General features: G+C 38.3%; 1 protein-coding gene across 4 annotated transcripts in view; it reads left to right on the forward strand.

Moving 5' to 3' along the window:
- MEIS1 (Meis homeobox 1) overlaps positions 1 to 17,986 on the forward strand; it is a 142,720-nt gene that overhangs the window by 119,603 nt on the left and 5,131 nt on the right. For all 4 annotated transcript variants that reach the window (XM_027555649.1, XM_027555647.1, XM_027555648.1 and 1 more), the window contains one exon: positions 17,926 to 17,984. In XM_027555649.1, the coding sequence (XP_027411450.1) occupies positions 17,926 to 17,984 (59 nt within the window). The remainder of the gene's footprint in view (positions 1 to 17,925; positions 17,985 to 17,986) is intronic.

A 17,986-nucleotide genomic window follows, 5' to 3' on the forward strand; every position in this document is an offset into this window, starting at 1 on the left:
CCTGGGATATTTCCTCTGGGTGCTAGGGCAGGCAGACATTCCTGTGGCACAGAGCCGGGCACGGTTGTCTTTTCATAGAGTCTCTGCACAGTAGTCACAGTCAGATTTCCGCGGTTTTGCGATTAAGAGGGAAAAAATAAGGACTTTAAAAAGTTATCATACGTACCAGATAATAATTTTTCAACATAGATGCAGACTCTACCCTAAACTTCACTGTGATATTCAATTCTGCACAGGCACATAACTTGAAAATCCCTTTTCCTTATAACCTGGGATGTAAACCCAACTCTCTTCTCACCTGGCACCATGCAGTGTGCACGGGCTCTCTGCTTCTGTATGAAGTGAGAAGTGACCTCTGCTGGCACTTCATTGCTTCGCATTTGGCAATTGTTTCAACTCTACAACAGCTTTGTGGTGGACCAAGGATCCTCAACCTCTGTTAGAAACCAAACCACACAGCAGCAAGTGAGAGGTGGGTGAGTGAGCCAAGCTGTTCATCTGTATTTCCAGCCGCTCCCCATCTCTCGCATTACCACCTGAGTTCCACCTCCTGTCATATCAGCAAAGGCATTAGATTCTCACAGGAGCTCAAACACAACTGTGCTTGAATCATCCTGAAACCACCCGCTGCTGACCGGTCCGTGGAAAATTGTCTTCCACCAAATGGGCCCCTGGTGACCAAAAGACTGAGGGCCACTGTGGTAGAGAAATTCCCCTCCAGTAGCTGAAAGTTGTAAGAGAAGTTGTTTCTTTTAAATTCGGTGAATAATGACATTCCCACATTTGATTTGAATTTTTAACGGTGTATTACTTTTCATCCAAACCTTCTCCTTTTATGGAACGGATAACTGATTTCTTTTTCTCTGGACTTTGAGTTGCAAATATGAGGCAAAAATGGGGAAACCCAGATGGCACTCTATTGAAACCCAAGATGCGAGAGAATCTTAAATGATGATGGCAGACTTGAAGATGAAAGAACACAACACTAAGTGGAGCTCATTTTTCTTTATCGTAGTAAAAAAATTATACAAAGTTTTTTTGAGAGCCTGTAAATACTTTTCCCGTATTGAACATCAAGCCCACGTTACCTCACTCTGGAAATAATAATTAAAAAAAAAAAAACCACTTCATAAGTATTTTAGCATTTCCCTTTCACTTCATTTAGGCACATTTAAAATTGTGTGTCTTCCTTTTTGGATTTTTTAAGACTTGTTAACACACATGTACATTTTGTACAAACTATGAGTCACTGTTGAAGAGATGTAATAAGATGCTGAAGGGCAGGTTGGGTGTAGATCAGTCATAATTATTGGCAGCAACATAATGTATTGAAATACACAATATGAGTATGAAAAATATAAACTCCTGTTGAGTTGTTAGCTTGTCATAGAAACCCTGGCTGATGCAGCTTAAAGTTAGATTTTGACAGAAAAATGAGATGAGAAAAGTTTGATGCATTGTAATAATTCTTTCATTCCCTCTCTGAACTAATTTTACGCCTTTTTAATTGACATAAGTAATATATACTACCTGCCTTGGCTGACTAAGGATAAAGCAGATGGGATTTGGTGGGGAGAGGGGATCACAGGGAGAATTTAAATGTAAAACAACAAGACAGATTTGATTAAGAGAAAATTTGAATTAAAAGAAATAAGTTTTAACTTGTGTGTTTGGTCTATGTATCAGAGTACAAACAGGAGAAATCGTAAAATGGTTGGTACTAGCACTTTGTAGGAATTGGGCTCTGGGATGGAATGTGACATTTATTAGATGAGACATTGTAGCAAAAATCTATGCCAAGACATTTTTTGAGAATTGAGGCAATTATGCAAATAATTTGGGTAAAAATATTTTACCTAAATTATCCAACTATTTGAGGTAACCGCATGTTTTTTAAAAAAATCAACCTCCATAACTAATGGCCTAAACATTTCTATCTACTAGCATTCTATGGTAGACTTTGACTTAAAGCATAATAATTTTAAAAATATATTAATAATGTGTGCTATAAATGTGTGTGTCTTCTTCCTTTGCTCTCTCACTCCCAATTATGTTTTGAGCCAAAAATGATAAATAATAGCATTTGATGCCTTTGTCTTATTGTTTTTTCATTGTTGTTCTGGTTGCAATAAATACTTCAGTTATATCAGGGTAAAACTATTACTAATATGTTGACTGTCATTTAGGTGGAAACTTCTTAAATTTTTAGATTAGATGGTTATGTAGACCTTTTCATATGAAGGCAGAACTTTGAAGAAAACAAACACACATATGCACAATGTCAATACTGGGTTCTTTTCTCTCCTGAATACACCAACTTTATTCTTTTATATTGAAAATATGAGTGTAGAATGGTCAAATAAAGGCTCCCTTACATGTTTTCACAGCCATGTTGCAGACTTGGGAATTCCATATGATGAAAACTTGTGCCTGCAATTGTATCTTACTTGCTGCATGCCTCAGATGCCTCCTGCCTCAGCAGAGTTCTAGCCTAGAGTGTACTGAATAAATGTTACATTGCCTTTGTTTAGCCCTTCTCATCTGTGCACTTTCCCATTAAGGCCTAATGTTCCATGATTACTCTGTTGTCTCTCAGAGGGCAGTGGGTTTTAGGTGCAAAATACATAGTTAAAAGAAATACAGTGTTGATGTGGACAGAAGAATCCCTCTCCATCAATAGAGTGCCTAAGATTTCAGGGAACATGGGAACTCCAAGATGACACTTTACGGAACCATCATAGCTCTTCAAGTTCTCAGATTTAGTACACATACCAGATTTTCCTAGTTTTTTCATTTGTTGTCTTCAAAACTACAAAGCATTCAGGCATCACTTCCCATTGATTACCAGTGGCAGGGGAAGTATGTTATCTTTGGAGGTTTCAGCCATTGGTAGGTAAAAATGTAAACTTATTTTTCTAATAGGATCGCTCTTATTATAATAAACAGATTCAACTGTAAAAGGTCAAGTTTCTTTCTGAATTATGGTAATAATGTAGCAAATACTTTTAGAAGTAATCAAAGATTCTATAAATACAGGTACCTGTGTAGATGTAAATGTTAAAACATTCACAAATTATCCTTTCAACTTCTGAGATCTAAAAATCAATAGGGGGTCACAGGGTTTCATAGAATTGCTCTGCTTTTTCTTCCAACATAATTTAATAATACATTTTACAGATGTTGTTTAAACATTAGGCACAGATTGTTTTGTCAATAAAACTAAACAGAGGCATGACACAAAAGCAAGGAAAACAGATGTAAAAAGAAAAAAGAGAGCACCAAGCAAGGAGTGTTGGGTCATTTGTCTCCTATTCACTACAAAATGAGAGTGCAGAGTATACAGTGATTTTCCTTGCCTAGAAATCACCTAGGGATGGAACCACTTCACACGTAAGAGGTAATTTTATTAAGCAGGTGGCCTAACTTCTTCCCTTGAGAATTCAAGTGTAACCTACATTTAAGGTAGACTTCCTAACTGATCAATGGAGTAACAGGTGCAGTATTTTTAAAAGAAGGAGGAAGAGAAGGAAACACAAATAGAACAGCTCTCCAGCATCTCTTGGAATGGGTTGTTGTTCTCCAAGCCATAGTTAATTGCTATGCTTTTCACCTTGAGTGTCAATTCTAATAATATTACCTTTACAGGAGCTTACTCTGGGCTTAGATTAGAGCAATCAGTAATACTCACTAGATAAAATACTGTCTAGTTGCCCATGAGAAAATATTGAAATCAGTCAAAAAATGTATAGCTTGTATATTGCCTCAGACAGAGCTGGCAAGGCGCCAGGCAGGCAGGGTATTATTTAGGAAAGCTGAGCAAATAGCTCGCAGGGAAAAGAGCTGTGAATTTGAAACCTTCAGGTATTGTCATGTCAGAGAGTCTTAGGAGTTCAACGGAGATGCTGCTTTTGTCTGCAGATTTTAAAAAATTTCCAGCAAACAAGCCTCTTTGAAAATGACTCTGCAGTCTGTGAAATATACTTTGTTATAGGTTTTTTTCCTTAGTTTACTCAGAGGTTTCCCTCGCTGTGTTCAATCAGATGGCTAATACTAGGAAGAATGGAAACTCCTCACGAAAGGGTAGGTATTGGCCCACTGCACCACGTGGAAAAACCCTGCCCCCTCCACCAGACTAGGACCCTGAGTCTAGGTGAGAAGAGAAACAGGAAGGGGTGGATTGTAGGAAGATGGATTAGAAAGTCCAAACACTGTTTTGTGTATCTGCTCTTTCTCCTCCAGCTAACATTCAAAGCCAGTCTCAGCTTTTCAGGACAAGAGTGTGACGTCTGGAGCTTAGAGTTGGTATTGACTTGAGGATGCTTTCGGGACCCCTTAGGGTTGGGGTTCAAGCAAGGCACAGAGAAGAGTGAGCTGGGAGACTGATTCCATCATGAACCCAGTGTTCCTCGACATCCCTTTCAAGGCAGTGAAACCAGTGGCTTGGTGCTTGACCTTGAACATGGTTTGGAGGTCAGTAGGGCTTGGTGCAAGTCCTAGTTAAGCAGGAACTCCTGGGGTGTCACCCAGCCAGCAGAGGGTGATTAACCATTGGGTCATTAACCATCAAGCACTGTTCTCGGAGCTGACTCCCTTGCAGAGAGTGTGGGAAATGGGCTGAGAGGCACCCTGGTCAAGGAGAAAAGTTCCAGCACCCACAGGTCTAAGGGTGGCTCAGAGGATAAAGAGTCTGCCTGCAATGCAGAAGACTTGGATTTGATCCCTGGGTCAGGAAGATGCCCGGTAGGAGGAAATGGCAACCCCTCCAGTGTTCTTGCCTGGAGAATTCCATGGATAGAGGAGCCTGGCAGGTTACAGTCCCTGGGGTCGCAAAAAGTCAGACACGACTGAGCAACTCACAGACAAGGGACAAATTCCCATGAAAGCCTCATGACAACACAGCATTTACATAGAGGGAATCAGGGAAGGGAATATGCAGGGGAAAGAACATTTGGAGTCCAAACATGTCATCTGCTGTCCCCACTCCTCACCAATTAGATGCATGTCCTTGATCAACTCCCTTTGTCTCCCTGGGCAACAGCTTCCTCTGCCTTAAATGGATGGGTAGGGCTGAGGAATCGGTGGGACTCTAAGCCTCTTCCAGCCCTAATATTCTAGATAGTGTAAAAAAGTGAACGGAAGCAAGGTGAATGTTCTGAAACTGATTTTTATTCCCGTTTTACATTAGAAGTGAAAAAAAAAAAAGAAAAAACCCACACAACAGGGCCTTTGATAAACAGACGAAAAGGATTATTCATTTAAAAGTTGTTACTTTTCTTCATCTTAAATAAGCAAATCTAGCCCTTAAAATAAAAACGAGATGAAATTAAACATTATCGCAAGACGTGGAAAACATGCGTGCTGTCACTTTTGGGTCCATAATAAAGATAAATCAGTTGTTTTTAGCAGTGCGCTCTGAGTCTGTGAAGGGCATGACAGATAATAGGCTTGGAATTTCTGAAGTTATTGTACAGTAAAATTTGTTTTTTCCTCAGGCATTCAATCTTTTTTCTCTAGTGATTTTGTACATGACAAACTTTTTAGTGGGTGCATTAATAATCTATAAGTAATGGGTTGTCAGGTGTCAGTTAGATAAGATTAAAAGACTGTTTAAGCATTATCCATTTGCTTCTTTGCATGAGTCTTATAGGTCAAGAGAAATAACTTTTTGAATTGTGGTTGTTTGCACATGCTGGTTTTTCCTCCCTCTCTCCCTCACTCCCTCTCTCTCTCTCTTTCTCTCCCTCTCTCTCTTTCTCTCGTTTGGCTCTGGTCCAGAAGTACTTGCAAGAACTGTATTACATTACATAAATCCTGCATGTAGGAGCAGATTCGAAACTCACACTGTGTGAATCAAGGGGACACATGTCTCCACTGACTTCTGTAAACTTTTTAGTTTTGAAAATGTTACTCTTTCTCTGCTCAAAGGAAACTTTGTCAGGGGAAGCCTCCTCAGTAGAGGAACTGAAGCTCCCAGCCTGAGGAGTTTCCTAGCAAGTCAGGTTGAGGTCTATTCTTGTCAAATCTGTCTTAAGTGTGTTTACATATAGTTTGCCTTTCTGGTATTTTCTGCTTGCACAGACCTGATCTCCACCTATTTTGTGTCAACAGTTGCCGGGGCTGGTGTTGGGTGATTAACCATTGAGCACTGGGCCCCGGAGCTGTGCCCACAGAGAAGACCCCCTCTCCCCTTGCGCTTACATCACCCTCTGGCTTCAGGCTGCACCTACATGAAACAAACAGCATTTCTGAGTGGTTAAAGAGGCAGTCTGAAACAGTAAAAAATGGGGCAAATGTTGCCTTCTTGTTAAATAAGACAGTTTTCTCAAAAATGGAGAGGAGGCAGGGGTGCTGGGACGGAAGTGCTTCTGAGGGCAAATGTGGTCTTGGATCTGCATGGTTCTGATGGGCAAATGCCTGCAGTAGACACTACACTTTGTGTAGACACTTAGGGTGTTTTTTTTTTCTTTCTTTCTTTCTTTAATTTTTAAGGGGCAAGAGAATATAAAAAAAAAAAATCTAACAAAAACACGCCAACAGCATGGATGTTTGTAACTTTGGCAAGTACAGGACTGTCACACTCCATGCCCTCATGGTCTCTGGGTATTTTCCTCCTGATTTTATGTCCATTCTTATGAGGTCTTTAAACCTGACCCATTAATGTGGGAAATAATGAACTCTGTTGGGCTCTAGACACCTGAACAATAACAAATAAGCAAAAATACCTTAATCGGTTCCCATCTTTGAGAACTCCTTTTCCCTTTTACCCTCTTAACCAGTGTGGCTGAAGGACCTAATGCCTCGTAAAATTAGATCCTGTCACCGAAGAAGGAAAAAAGTACTTCCTTTTGCAAATACATTAACTCTTTCAGGCCCATGGGAATTATTGGTCTTGGATACCAAATGTAACTTAGCTCAAAAATGTACTTCCTGTCATGGGAGATGTCTGGCATTCTATTGATTTGGTCACTGTTTTTCAAGAATAATATATTGCCAAAGGATGGAATTAAATGCACCATGATTAAAAACAAATATCTTTAAGTTTCCAGTATGTTCTACTTTAGGATGCTGATTTGAATGTAAATGAATAGTTTTGAGGGTTGTTGTCTAGTTGAAGGGTTTTGCTGGCCTGTATCACTAGAACATCTGCTACGGTTGACTGTATTTGATCTCTAGTTTGAGTCAGAATTCATACGTACTTGGAAAGGGTAGGGAGGAGGAAATATTGTGAAGCTAATGGAAAGAATTGTGTGGATCCAAAGATGTCGGGTCTCAGCCCCCACGGCTGGTCACCTGGCAGGATTGTGTACAGAATGGACAGTGCGATGGGTTATGGCTAGGATTCCCATCCTCAAGGCCAAGTAGTGGCGGAGGGAGTGGCCAGAAAAGACAGATCAGAATCATTCTGAGTGAATGTAGTATAAAAAAGCATCTTAAGAATTAACTTGATTTTTGTCATGCTATTTCTCCTGAAATAGTAAGTTAACAAAGAGATAGGAGATTTTTGAAGTTTATCAAAGGGAGCATGGATTAAAATTTTAGAAACACTGCAACAGAACCACAGAGTCCAAGTCTGGATGGGATTGTAGCATCCTTTGACAGATGAGGCTCAGGGCCTTGCGATGTTACATTCTTAATTAGAGGCGGGGAGGGGGCTGACTCCTGCTTCAGTGTCTCCTGCAGTCCACCATTATGTATTTTTCTTTTTAATTAGTTGATTTTTTTTTTTTTTTTTTTGGCTGTGTTGGGTCTTCGTTACTGTGCACAGCCTTTCTCTATTGCAGCCAGCAGAGAATACTCCTTAGTTTTGTATCGCAGCCTTCTCACTGTGGTAACTTCTCTTACTGCAGAGCGTGGACTCTAGGTACATGGGCTTCAGGAGTTGCAGCACATAGGTTCAGTAGTTGTGGCACAGGGCCCAGCTGTCCTGTGGCATGTGGGATCTTCCCAGATCAGGGATTGAACCAGTGTCCCCTGCATTGGCAGAAGGATTCTTTACCCCTGAGCCATGAGGGAAGTCCCATTATGTATTTTTAAGAGCTTTATTGAGATATAATTCACAAACTATGCAATTTACTCATTTAAAGTGGTTCAGTGGTTTTAAGTATAGTCACAGATATGTGCAATCATCCTCAGAGTCCATTTGAGAACAATTTCATCACCTCAAAAAGAAACCCTCTACCCCTCACCCTCCATACTTCCATCCCCAACTCTGTCACAGATCTACTTTCTGTCTCTATGGTGATTTAGTCACTAAATTGTGTCTGAGTCTTACGACCCCATGGACTGTAGACCACCAGACTCCTCTATCCATGGGTTGCCTATTCTGGACAGTTCATATAAATGTGATCATGATATCTCTGGTCTTTTATGACTGGTTTCCTTCACTTAGCATTATATTTTCAAGTTTCATTTACTTTGAAGCATATGCCATACTTTATTCCTGTTTATGACTGAATAATATTTCATCGTATGGATATACCACATTTTCTTTATTAGTTCATTCATTGATGGACATTTGGGTTGTTTCCATCTTTCGCTGGCCTAAGAATTTGTTTATAAGCTTTTGTACCATTAGATACTTTTGAGAATCATAATGACAGTATCCTCAGCAAACTTCCATAAACATTCACCCATTTGATCATCACAGTTCCATCACCTAAATACTGCTATAATCTCAGAACCAGGAAGTGGCAGTTTTCCTACTCAGTTGTCATATGCTTTCCACTGGACACTGTTCTCACTCTTCCTGCCCTTGGCCAGTATTTTGACTGTGATAATTAGGAGCAGTGGTGTTCAAAGGAAAGGATGGCAGCTCAGAAGTGAAATGTACATTCTCTGAACTTTCCCCAGTGTGACTTTGATGACCATAAGCATTTTTCAAAGATTTGACAAGTTCCATGAGGAGGTCATTTTGTTGGCTTTATTGTCCTCATTTGAAAGATTTTGTCATGTCCCTCAATTGAGAGCTTTTGCCTTTTCAAGTGGATCTATTTACATATAAGGACCTACAGGTTACATATTGATATACAGTACGTAAAGCTTAGGTTTCAAACGTTACTAATTGAAACAGAAGTTACAGTGAACATTCTAAGGAATAGACAGTAGGTCTCCATTCAGGTAAAACCTAATCTGTAACGAGGTGAAAAAAGAAATCAAGCTAAATTTTGATATACCTTCCCTTAGCATGAGTGGAGACTCATGCTAAGGGAAATTTAATTAGTGAAGGCTTGGAGTGTGGAGGCAAATAAAGGAGAGATTCTAGAGAAAGGAAAGAGCCGAAAGATTCTCCAGATTGGCACTAGGATTCTAGAATACCTTATGCATGCTTGGCTGGTCACTTAACACAAAAGAGTTTCAGTTCCAGTCATTCAGGGGAAATTCTATTTTGGGAAAAAAGTGAATATTTGATTACTAGGGTAACACATACACCCTGATTCCTTGGGACATTCACAGTTTATGCCTGGTGCCCAGCATAATTATCAGTAACTTTTCTTTACTCCTTTTTTTTGGGGGGGGGGGCTGTGCTGGATCTTCTTTGTGGTGTGTGAGCTCTAGAGCATGTGGACTTAGTAGGTGTGATGCTCTAATTTGGTTTGCCTTGAGTCATGTGGGATCTTAGGTCCCAAACCAGGGATCAAACCCATGTCCCCTGCATTGGAAGGCAGATTCTTAACCACTAGACCACCAAGGAAGTCCCTAATGTCCCTTTAGTCTTAAAAGTGTCCCAGCATAGATGATAAATTATCTGGTTATCCTACTTATAATGGAAATTGACAGAACATTAAGACTTGTTTAAATAACTGTGTACTTATTCTGTAATTAAGGGATGTTTAGTAAGATGCACTTTTATTGACTTTTGTGAATATGGGAAAATGAGAATTTATATGATTCAGCTTAAATAGACACATTTGTTATTTAAAGATATTATTGTACCTAATTTAGGTTTTTGTTAGTAAAAGAGGTTTTGCTGTATTATCCTAGATTATCCTATTGTTTATACATTGTGCTAATAATCACTCTAATTTCACATACTCTAAGTTAACCACTTTTAAAATATTTATTAGGTTAAACAAAATCAAATTTGGTAACTTGTCTGTCACTTGTAAGTAAATATTTTATAAATGCTATTTTGTTCCTTATGCTTTATATGATACTTACAGTATGTATAACTACTGGATATTTCTTATGCTAAGTCTAGTGATACATCCCTATAATTCATTCCACTGGGTTTGGAGCCTAAGGTTTTAGTGATCTAGAAGACAGCAAAGGAAATAGAGATCCCCCCCCTAAGGGAGCCACCCTTGCTTTGAATTCAGTTCAGATTAAAGGATTTAGCAAACTGAGCTGCTGCTTTTTTTTTTAGAGTGAAGAAAATAATTTTCCAATTTGCTTTCAAGGAAAACTTTCTGTAATATATAACCAAGTGATGATGTATTTGCAAGCTATTTCAACTTATAAAGTCCAAAATGATGCTTGGATTTTGTTTTTACTTTGCATTACAATTTTCAACTAATTAGCGACTTCTTTTTTTCACTAGTTGCTTGGAAGAAAATTTTATATGTGATTAACTTTCTCAACTTTCTTAGTTTCAGCTTTTTTTAAGAGTAGTTTGACAAATACACCTATCACTTCTAGAGAAGGGGAACCTTTTCAGACCTCTGATGGATGGGCTTATTGTGATTTGAACAAATTCCAATACTATGTTTCTAGAGTAGAAGGAGAGCAAAACACGTGCTTCCTTCTTCCCTCCCGTTCATTCACCTCCCCCAACCCCAGACGCACAGATGATGTATTGCAGTCCTGGAACTGTCGGATCCTGGAGGAGGTTGAGAAACTGGAAGACAGTGCCAAAAACATGATTTCATAAGGTTTGACTTGAGATTGAGTCAACTTTTTTGAGCGTCTAAAAATCATGTTTCATGAAATTTTACTTCACAAAGAAAGGGAGTGTGGAAGGCTTGGACCCTAAAGCCTGCCAGTTACGGATCATTAAATCCAATAAGTAAATGTAAATCTAAAATACAGAATTCCAACAAAAGATTTTGAAGTGAAATTCTTGTTTAAAAGAACAGAGTGTTATGTGGGAGATAGCTGGAATTCATTCCCTGAAAGGTTTGTTTATAAAACAGGCTTTAAAGTTATTAGGAAATGCTGACTTAAAAAAAAAAAAGAGTCGTATATGTAGTTTTCTTTAAATGACTCTGATAAAGTTGAAAGAAATGCTTCATAAGAAAATTCATGGAAAAAGAAAGAACAAAATTCTGGAATTCAGCAACTACTTTCCAAGATGGTAACTTATATTAGAAGCTATTTTACAAGACTTAATTCTGCCCTTAAAAATATTTATAGCAATGAATATAAGTAAAATGAATTATATAGCAATTAAATATTATACTTGCATGTTGTTCACGTTTAATTGAATAAAGAACAGTTCATGAAGAAATCACCCGTACTTAAGAAGGCATGGCATTAATTTTTATTATTAAATATATATGTAAGTATTCTTAAGTATACCTAAATATTAATCAAGATGATATAATTAATACTTTCTTTAATGGATAGTATAGGTATAGAAGGCATTTTTACTAACGTATCCTGTTATTTAATGAAATTTTTTCTTAATAGTTAATAATTTTAGCTTCTTGAACAAAGAAGGGTACGTATTATAGAATGGCATTTCTCCATACTTAAATGGATACCTACCTTTCTGCTGGCTAGTCGCTTATACCTGATTGGCAAGAAGCTCTTTGGAGATGACTGAGAGTCATGTCGTTGTTTAGAAACCACAGTATTTTGTGAGAATTTTATTTTGATTTCCATGAATAAGCTGTGGCATGCTAAAATAACAAAAGACAGTCTCCCTTAATCATCAGTGAATAAGTAGGGTGGTAAGCACGGGGGAGTAGAATTGAGTAAAGGTGAAAATTATATTTTTGAGAGTAAGCAAGTAGTTTTTCCTTCCTTTTGTCAGTATTGTGGAGGACCAAAGGTGTAAGAGTATAGGAATAGGGCGAAGCCATGTAGGAAAATTGCCTGTGGAACTGGGCAAATAAACCTGGTGTTTGGGCCTAAAGGATGTCCACTATGATCTGGCCACCCCTCCGGTTCGCACCAAGAGAAGACTACATTTAAGAATCCAGTTTTGTGGAAAGGAACCTGGTCAGGGAGTGGAGGATAAACCAATGGACAAAGGTCAACTTTAGAACGCGGTGCTACCAGATCTGGCTCGGAAAACTATTCACGTATCCAAAGATGAAGAATAAAGGAGATAGGTGGAATTAACAGAAGCGGGGAGAAAAAGTCCAATAATAAACAAACATCTAAGGGCAGAGACAAGAAAGAATAGAGCAAAACTTCCTGTATTTCTTTTTAGCATAACTCAGGGTTCATCTTCCATTTTCCTTGTCTGATTCCTATTTTTTAAAAAATGCAGATGGTAAAACTCAGTTTTTAGATGATCCCATGTCTCAGATATTTAAGACTTTTGCTCCCCTTTCAACTTCCTACTGGCCCCTTAATAGGACTTGAGTTCTAAACAAATAACTAGGTAAAAAGAAATACACCTCTGTTTCTTTTGACATGGAATAAAGCTCTAAAGCCAATCCATTATCTTCCTTTCCTTTGTAAAACTTCTTGTTTTGAGAAAGGAGACCATTTGGTCACAGGAGGAAATTCTAATCCATGATTCCATGAAAAAAGGAAATTTAAGAATTCTTTCTCTAATTCAGTTTTCAACCACCTACAAGGTGTCCAGTTCTTAGTACTTCACAAAAGAAGACTGTTTTCAAAGCAAAACGGGATTTTTAAAAACATATACCTTGATGTTTGGAATGAAATGTGGAAATGCAAACAGGATGTTTCTCAACCTTAAAGAATACTTAACTAAAAGGATTACTTTGTAAAATGCCCAATCTGTGGCAAATTTGAGCATCATTCTATTGAGCCAAGGTGTGAAACTATTTTAATGAGTAAGAAAAGCAAACTGTCCTGTTATTGTATTCCTGACATTATATATCTGTGTTTTAAGGACTGTAATGCCTGGACATCAATATAAAATTCTAAAAGTTTCTTTTACATCTTTAAACAAATAAGCTTTTTAAAAATCACCTTATCAATATGGAAAATTCCAAAGATTGTGTGTATTTCATGGATATATTTCATCTTAAACTATTTTATGGGTATTGAAGAATGTATTTTTTATTGTACATTCAGATTGGAATTTTTGTCATCCTCTTCATTTCTCTTCAAAAACATTGTTTTTTCTTATGTTCAAGCTCTAATATGTATTTATGTATTCATACATATGAGTTTAAAATAACTATTTTACTAATGTTTCTTAAAATGACAGTGTTTTAGAAGGGAATATGTTCATGTGAGTTTACATAAAACCCAAAGATCTTTTTTTGGTTCTTAGTGTTTAGAAGATTCTTGATAATTTAGAATATTCCACAATGGAAAGTAAAGCATTCTGTCACAAAAGCAGGGAGGATGAGACACAAGGTCAAAGGGCATTTTGGAAACAAACAGCTGGACCAGTTTATTTAAACAGATACAGGGATGGGGGAACTGACCTCTGTTTGACTTATAGTGGGAGGAGCAAGTATGTCATTTTATTACTTTGCCCAGAAGGAAAATGTTTTCTTATCTGAATTCAACACAAGCCATCTAAACACATGACCTTGCTGTATATAGCTAATTCCAAAGAGAGTACATATAAGACATTCAAGGAAAATCATAAAATACACTGAATAGAGTCTAATGTTGGAATGGTTTTAGAATTGAAAAGGTGGTATTGTTGTTAAAAATAAAATATTTTGCTATTTATTCAGTTATTTTCAGATAAAGATGTCTACCATGACCCCAGATAATACTATGTATTTCATATAAGTATAGGAATTATAATTCAGTAGCATTCTGAGAGTTTACTATGTCCTACATGTACTGATAATGTCCATCATATTGAAACAAATATTGTTTTTAATTAAAGTTTACAAAAGTGAGGACTTCCAAGTATACCTACTAATGTGGTCAAGAAGTTTGGATAAAATGCTGTGTCCTTAGGTTTTCAAGGTTTTAAAATTTTTAGTTAATGAAAGGATTCCCACCTATATACCTACATATCCTTTAGGTAGCCCACATCTGTGTTGTGAATAACAACAAATGGTTATTGCCACCCAAAGAGAAGCAACTAGCATCCTGTACCTGGGGGCCCTAACTAAGAGGCTGGGGTGAGATGTTTGCTCTCTCCACGGGGACCTGAGCAGGCCTGAAGTCGCTGCATTTAGTGTTGCTCGCAGAGGCATGCAGAGAGACTCAGCATTTTGAGCAGAGAGTGGCCCAAGGGGTGAGTGGACTCAAAATCCTAGAACTCACATTCTGGAAGGAACTTGTTAGGAATCACGGATGTTTAACCTAGGGAGAAGAGGGGAGACCTATGGGGCACAGTGGCTATAGTTCTAATGTTTGAAAGGCTATCTGAAGAAGTGAGATTAGAATTGTTTAAATTACCCCCAAGAAGTCCTGGTGAAAGGATTTTAGATCAGGTAAGACAGAACCTTCTAACAGTTATTGTGTCTGTAGAGGAAGTAGGCTCTCAGTTAAGGTGACCAGTGCTGTATTAGAAATAGTCCAGCACCCAGAGAACAGATTTGTGGTTGCCAAGGAAAGGGGTGGGGGTGGGTAAGTGGGAAAGGGATGAACTGGGAGTCTGGGGTTAGCATATGTAAACTAGCATATATAGAATAGATAACCAACAAGGTCCTACTGTGTAGCTCAGGGAACCATTTTCAATATCCTGTGATAAACCATAAATGGAAAAGAATATGAAACAGAATGGGTATATGTGTATAACCGAGTCACTTTTCTATGCAGCAGAAATTAATGCAACATTGTAAACCAACTATACTTGAATAAAAAAAAAAAAAAAGTCTAGCAGAGGCTACCCATCAACCTGGTAGGGATATCAGAGAGAGGGGATTCGTGTTAGTGACCAAGCTAGGTGATGATCAAACCTGATAGGTGGCTTTTCCGGCCCCATGGGTTAACTGTCATGGATTCAGACCTGAGATGGTTATCATGAACTGGTCTTTGGAAATCTGAATGTATGAGTTTGAAGGAGGCAAGCTTTGGAATATAGATAACCCAATTTGCTGAGTCTTCTTAGGCATAGCTTTTTTTTTTTTTTGGTCTTTATACACAAGTAGTACAGTCATCAAAATCCCAAAGTCTCCAAAATGTTGTCATTCTTATTCCTGGACTCAACAGTGAGGTTGTCGCCAGTGGTGACTGGCTCAAAATCAGCTCATGTTTAGATATCTAGTCCAGAATATTCTAGATGGGTGGCACAGTAGTGGCCATGCTCTGGTCAGGACATTGTGGTGGTGAGAGGGGTATGCTTGCTACTGTTTGCCAAATTATTAACATCTCTTGGGTTACATGTAACCTCAAATAAGTCACTTAATTTCTCGGAGCCTTGGCTTCTCATCTGTTAAAAAAGACTCTCCTTATTTTTAGATAAGTAATATATATCCATAAAATATTATGTTTTTAAAAGAACTTGAAAAAAGTTATCAGAGTTCCTTTTAAGAGAATGCAGATTTTGAATAATACCATAGATAAAGAGGCATTTTTGCTCTCTTACCTATGTTAGTTACTATGAAAATTACTCTTGGTATATGCAGAATATTAATATTAAATAATTTTCTGATTGGTCATGCAGTGAAGACAGCTAATGAAAAAGCAGATTTTTTTTTCATTTTAATTGGTTATTTCACATGGTGTTTGTGCTACACCTGTGCTTATAATGAGAATGGAGAATTAATCTAACCTTCTGCTCACATGATTCCAATTTTCATGGTTTATACAAGATAATGATAACCTGATTTGCAACACAATTTGTTGTAGATTGTGTTTTAAATATTTTTATTAGAAGTTTGGAGACTTCATATATGAGAACCAATTTAATATATGTTGTCAATAAGAGTTAACACTAACCAATATCTTTTTAGTTAGATTCCAGTTTCATTCGTTATTTTAATTACTTCTAAGATAAAGAACATAAGGATATAAGAAAGTTTAGAATCTTAAAATGTCATGAAGTATGCATTTTTTTATTTAAAAAACCTATGCCTGCCTGTTTGAAAGTGAAAGTGAAAAGTGAAAGTTGCTCGGTTGTGTCCAACTCTTTGGGACCCCGTGGACTATACAGTTCATGGAATTCTCCAGGCCAGAATACTGGAGTTGGGTAGCCTTTTCCTTCTCCAGGGGATCTTCCCAACCCAGGGATCGAACCCAGGTCTCCCACATTGCAGGTGGATTATTTACCAGCAGAGCCACAAAGGAAGCCTGTCTGTTTAATGGCTTGTATTTCAGGAACTGTTTTCCTTCCTGAAGTTGGCAGACTTACCAATTAGGATTCATGCTGGAATGGAGGTCCTAAGTTTGTGGCAGCACAACATACCATGTGGGCTCTTGGTTCCCCAACCAGGAATCAAACTCACATCCCCTGCATTGGAAGTGCAGAGTCTTAACCACTGGACTGCCAGGGAAGTCCCTAGACTGTGGGTCCTTTAATTATTAACAGTACAGTATTAAAATCTTCATTGTATTTTTTTATGTGGTACTCATGTTGGATATGAACTTCCCAGGTAGCTCAGTGGTAAAGAATCTGCCTGCAATACAGGAGACGTGCATTCAGTCCTTGGGTCAGGAAGATCCCCTGGAGAAGGAAATGGCAACCCACTTCAGTATTCTTGCCTGGAAATCCCATGGATAGAGGAGCCTGGGTGGGCTACAGTCCATGAGGCCTCAAAGAGTTGGACATGACTTAGCAACTGAGTACGCAAACATGTTTGATATACTCAAATCTGAGTTGAGAACTAAAAGCAATGTACTATTTCAGAATCGAATATGTCCGATTCATTTTATGTATTTGATGTGAAATGCTTAGTATTACAGGGTGCAAAAACCTCTTAAGAGAAATTTCATGAGCATAGTGTTGGACTATGTTAAAGCTTTCAGTGACTAGCCACTTTTTTAGGGGCTACAAAAATTGTTAAAATTTTCAGTGACTAGCCACTTTTTTAGGGGCTACAAAAATTGTAAAAAGAAATCTTATTAAGACACTTAAGTGTCTTCAAGATTTTTTATTATACATGTTCAGGAGTAGCTGGAGAAAGCAGTGTTTAAGTTCAATTACTGTATAGCCATGACCTTGCCTTGACCTCAGACTTGGCATGAGGAGTGCGCGCATGCGTGTGTGCGTGTGTGCACGCGCGCGCGCACACACACACACACACACACACACATACACAAAGCCACCCTAAGAATTCTCTACCAGGAATGAATTTCTCTGAAGTCCCCAGCAGTGTAAGTTAGTGGTGATAAACTCCAGACATTTTTTCATTTGATGGTGTGCTGCCATCCTGGTTCATTATCTTAATAGTGGGCATTAAAATAGAATTAGGTTTGCAAGAGGTAGGGAAGGTTTTGATAAAAACTGTAAAAAAGAAGTCAGAGAACAGAAGATTGAAATGTCACTAATTAGGAGAGGGAACAGATGCCCTTGTGACCATCTCTCTCACAACACCAAATTTCCCCTCTTGCAGTTGAAAAGAATGGTAGCCAGTATTGTTTCCTGAAAACTCTGCTAATTCCCCTATGAAAAGATGAAATGGAAGTGTCCAACTGTGGTAAAACAGGCAAACATAAATCAACTCAGAAACCCTGAGCCTGTGTACTCAGAGGTCACTGGGGGTTACAGGTTTTGCAGCATGTGAAGCTGCACCGAGAGCGATGGAGAGAACCATTTTGCCCAGACGGAGCTTTGCTCTCACCGTGATCCATCTTCTCTTCTTCGTCCACCTCCCACCGCCCCCACTTTCTGTTTTTAAGGAATAATGATTTGGTCTACTTTCTTGGTTACAGGTTTATTAATGCCCGGAGAAGAATAGTGCAGCCCATGATAGACCAGTCCAACCGAGCAGGC

This window comes from Bos indicus x Bos taurus, chromosome 11, assembly GCF_003369695.1.
Source record: "Bos indicus x Bos taurus breed Angus x Brahman F1 hybrid chromosome 11, Bos_hybrid_MaternalHap_v2.0, whole genome shotgun sequence".
Lineage (NCBI taxonomy): Eukaryota > Metazoa > Chordata > Mammalia > Artiodactyla > Bovidae > Bos > Bos indicus x Bos taurus.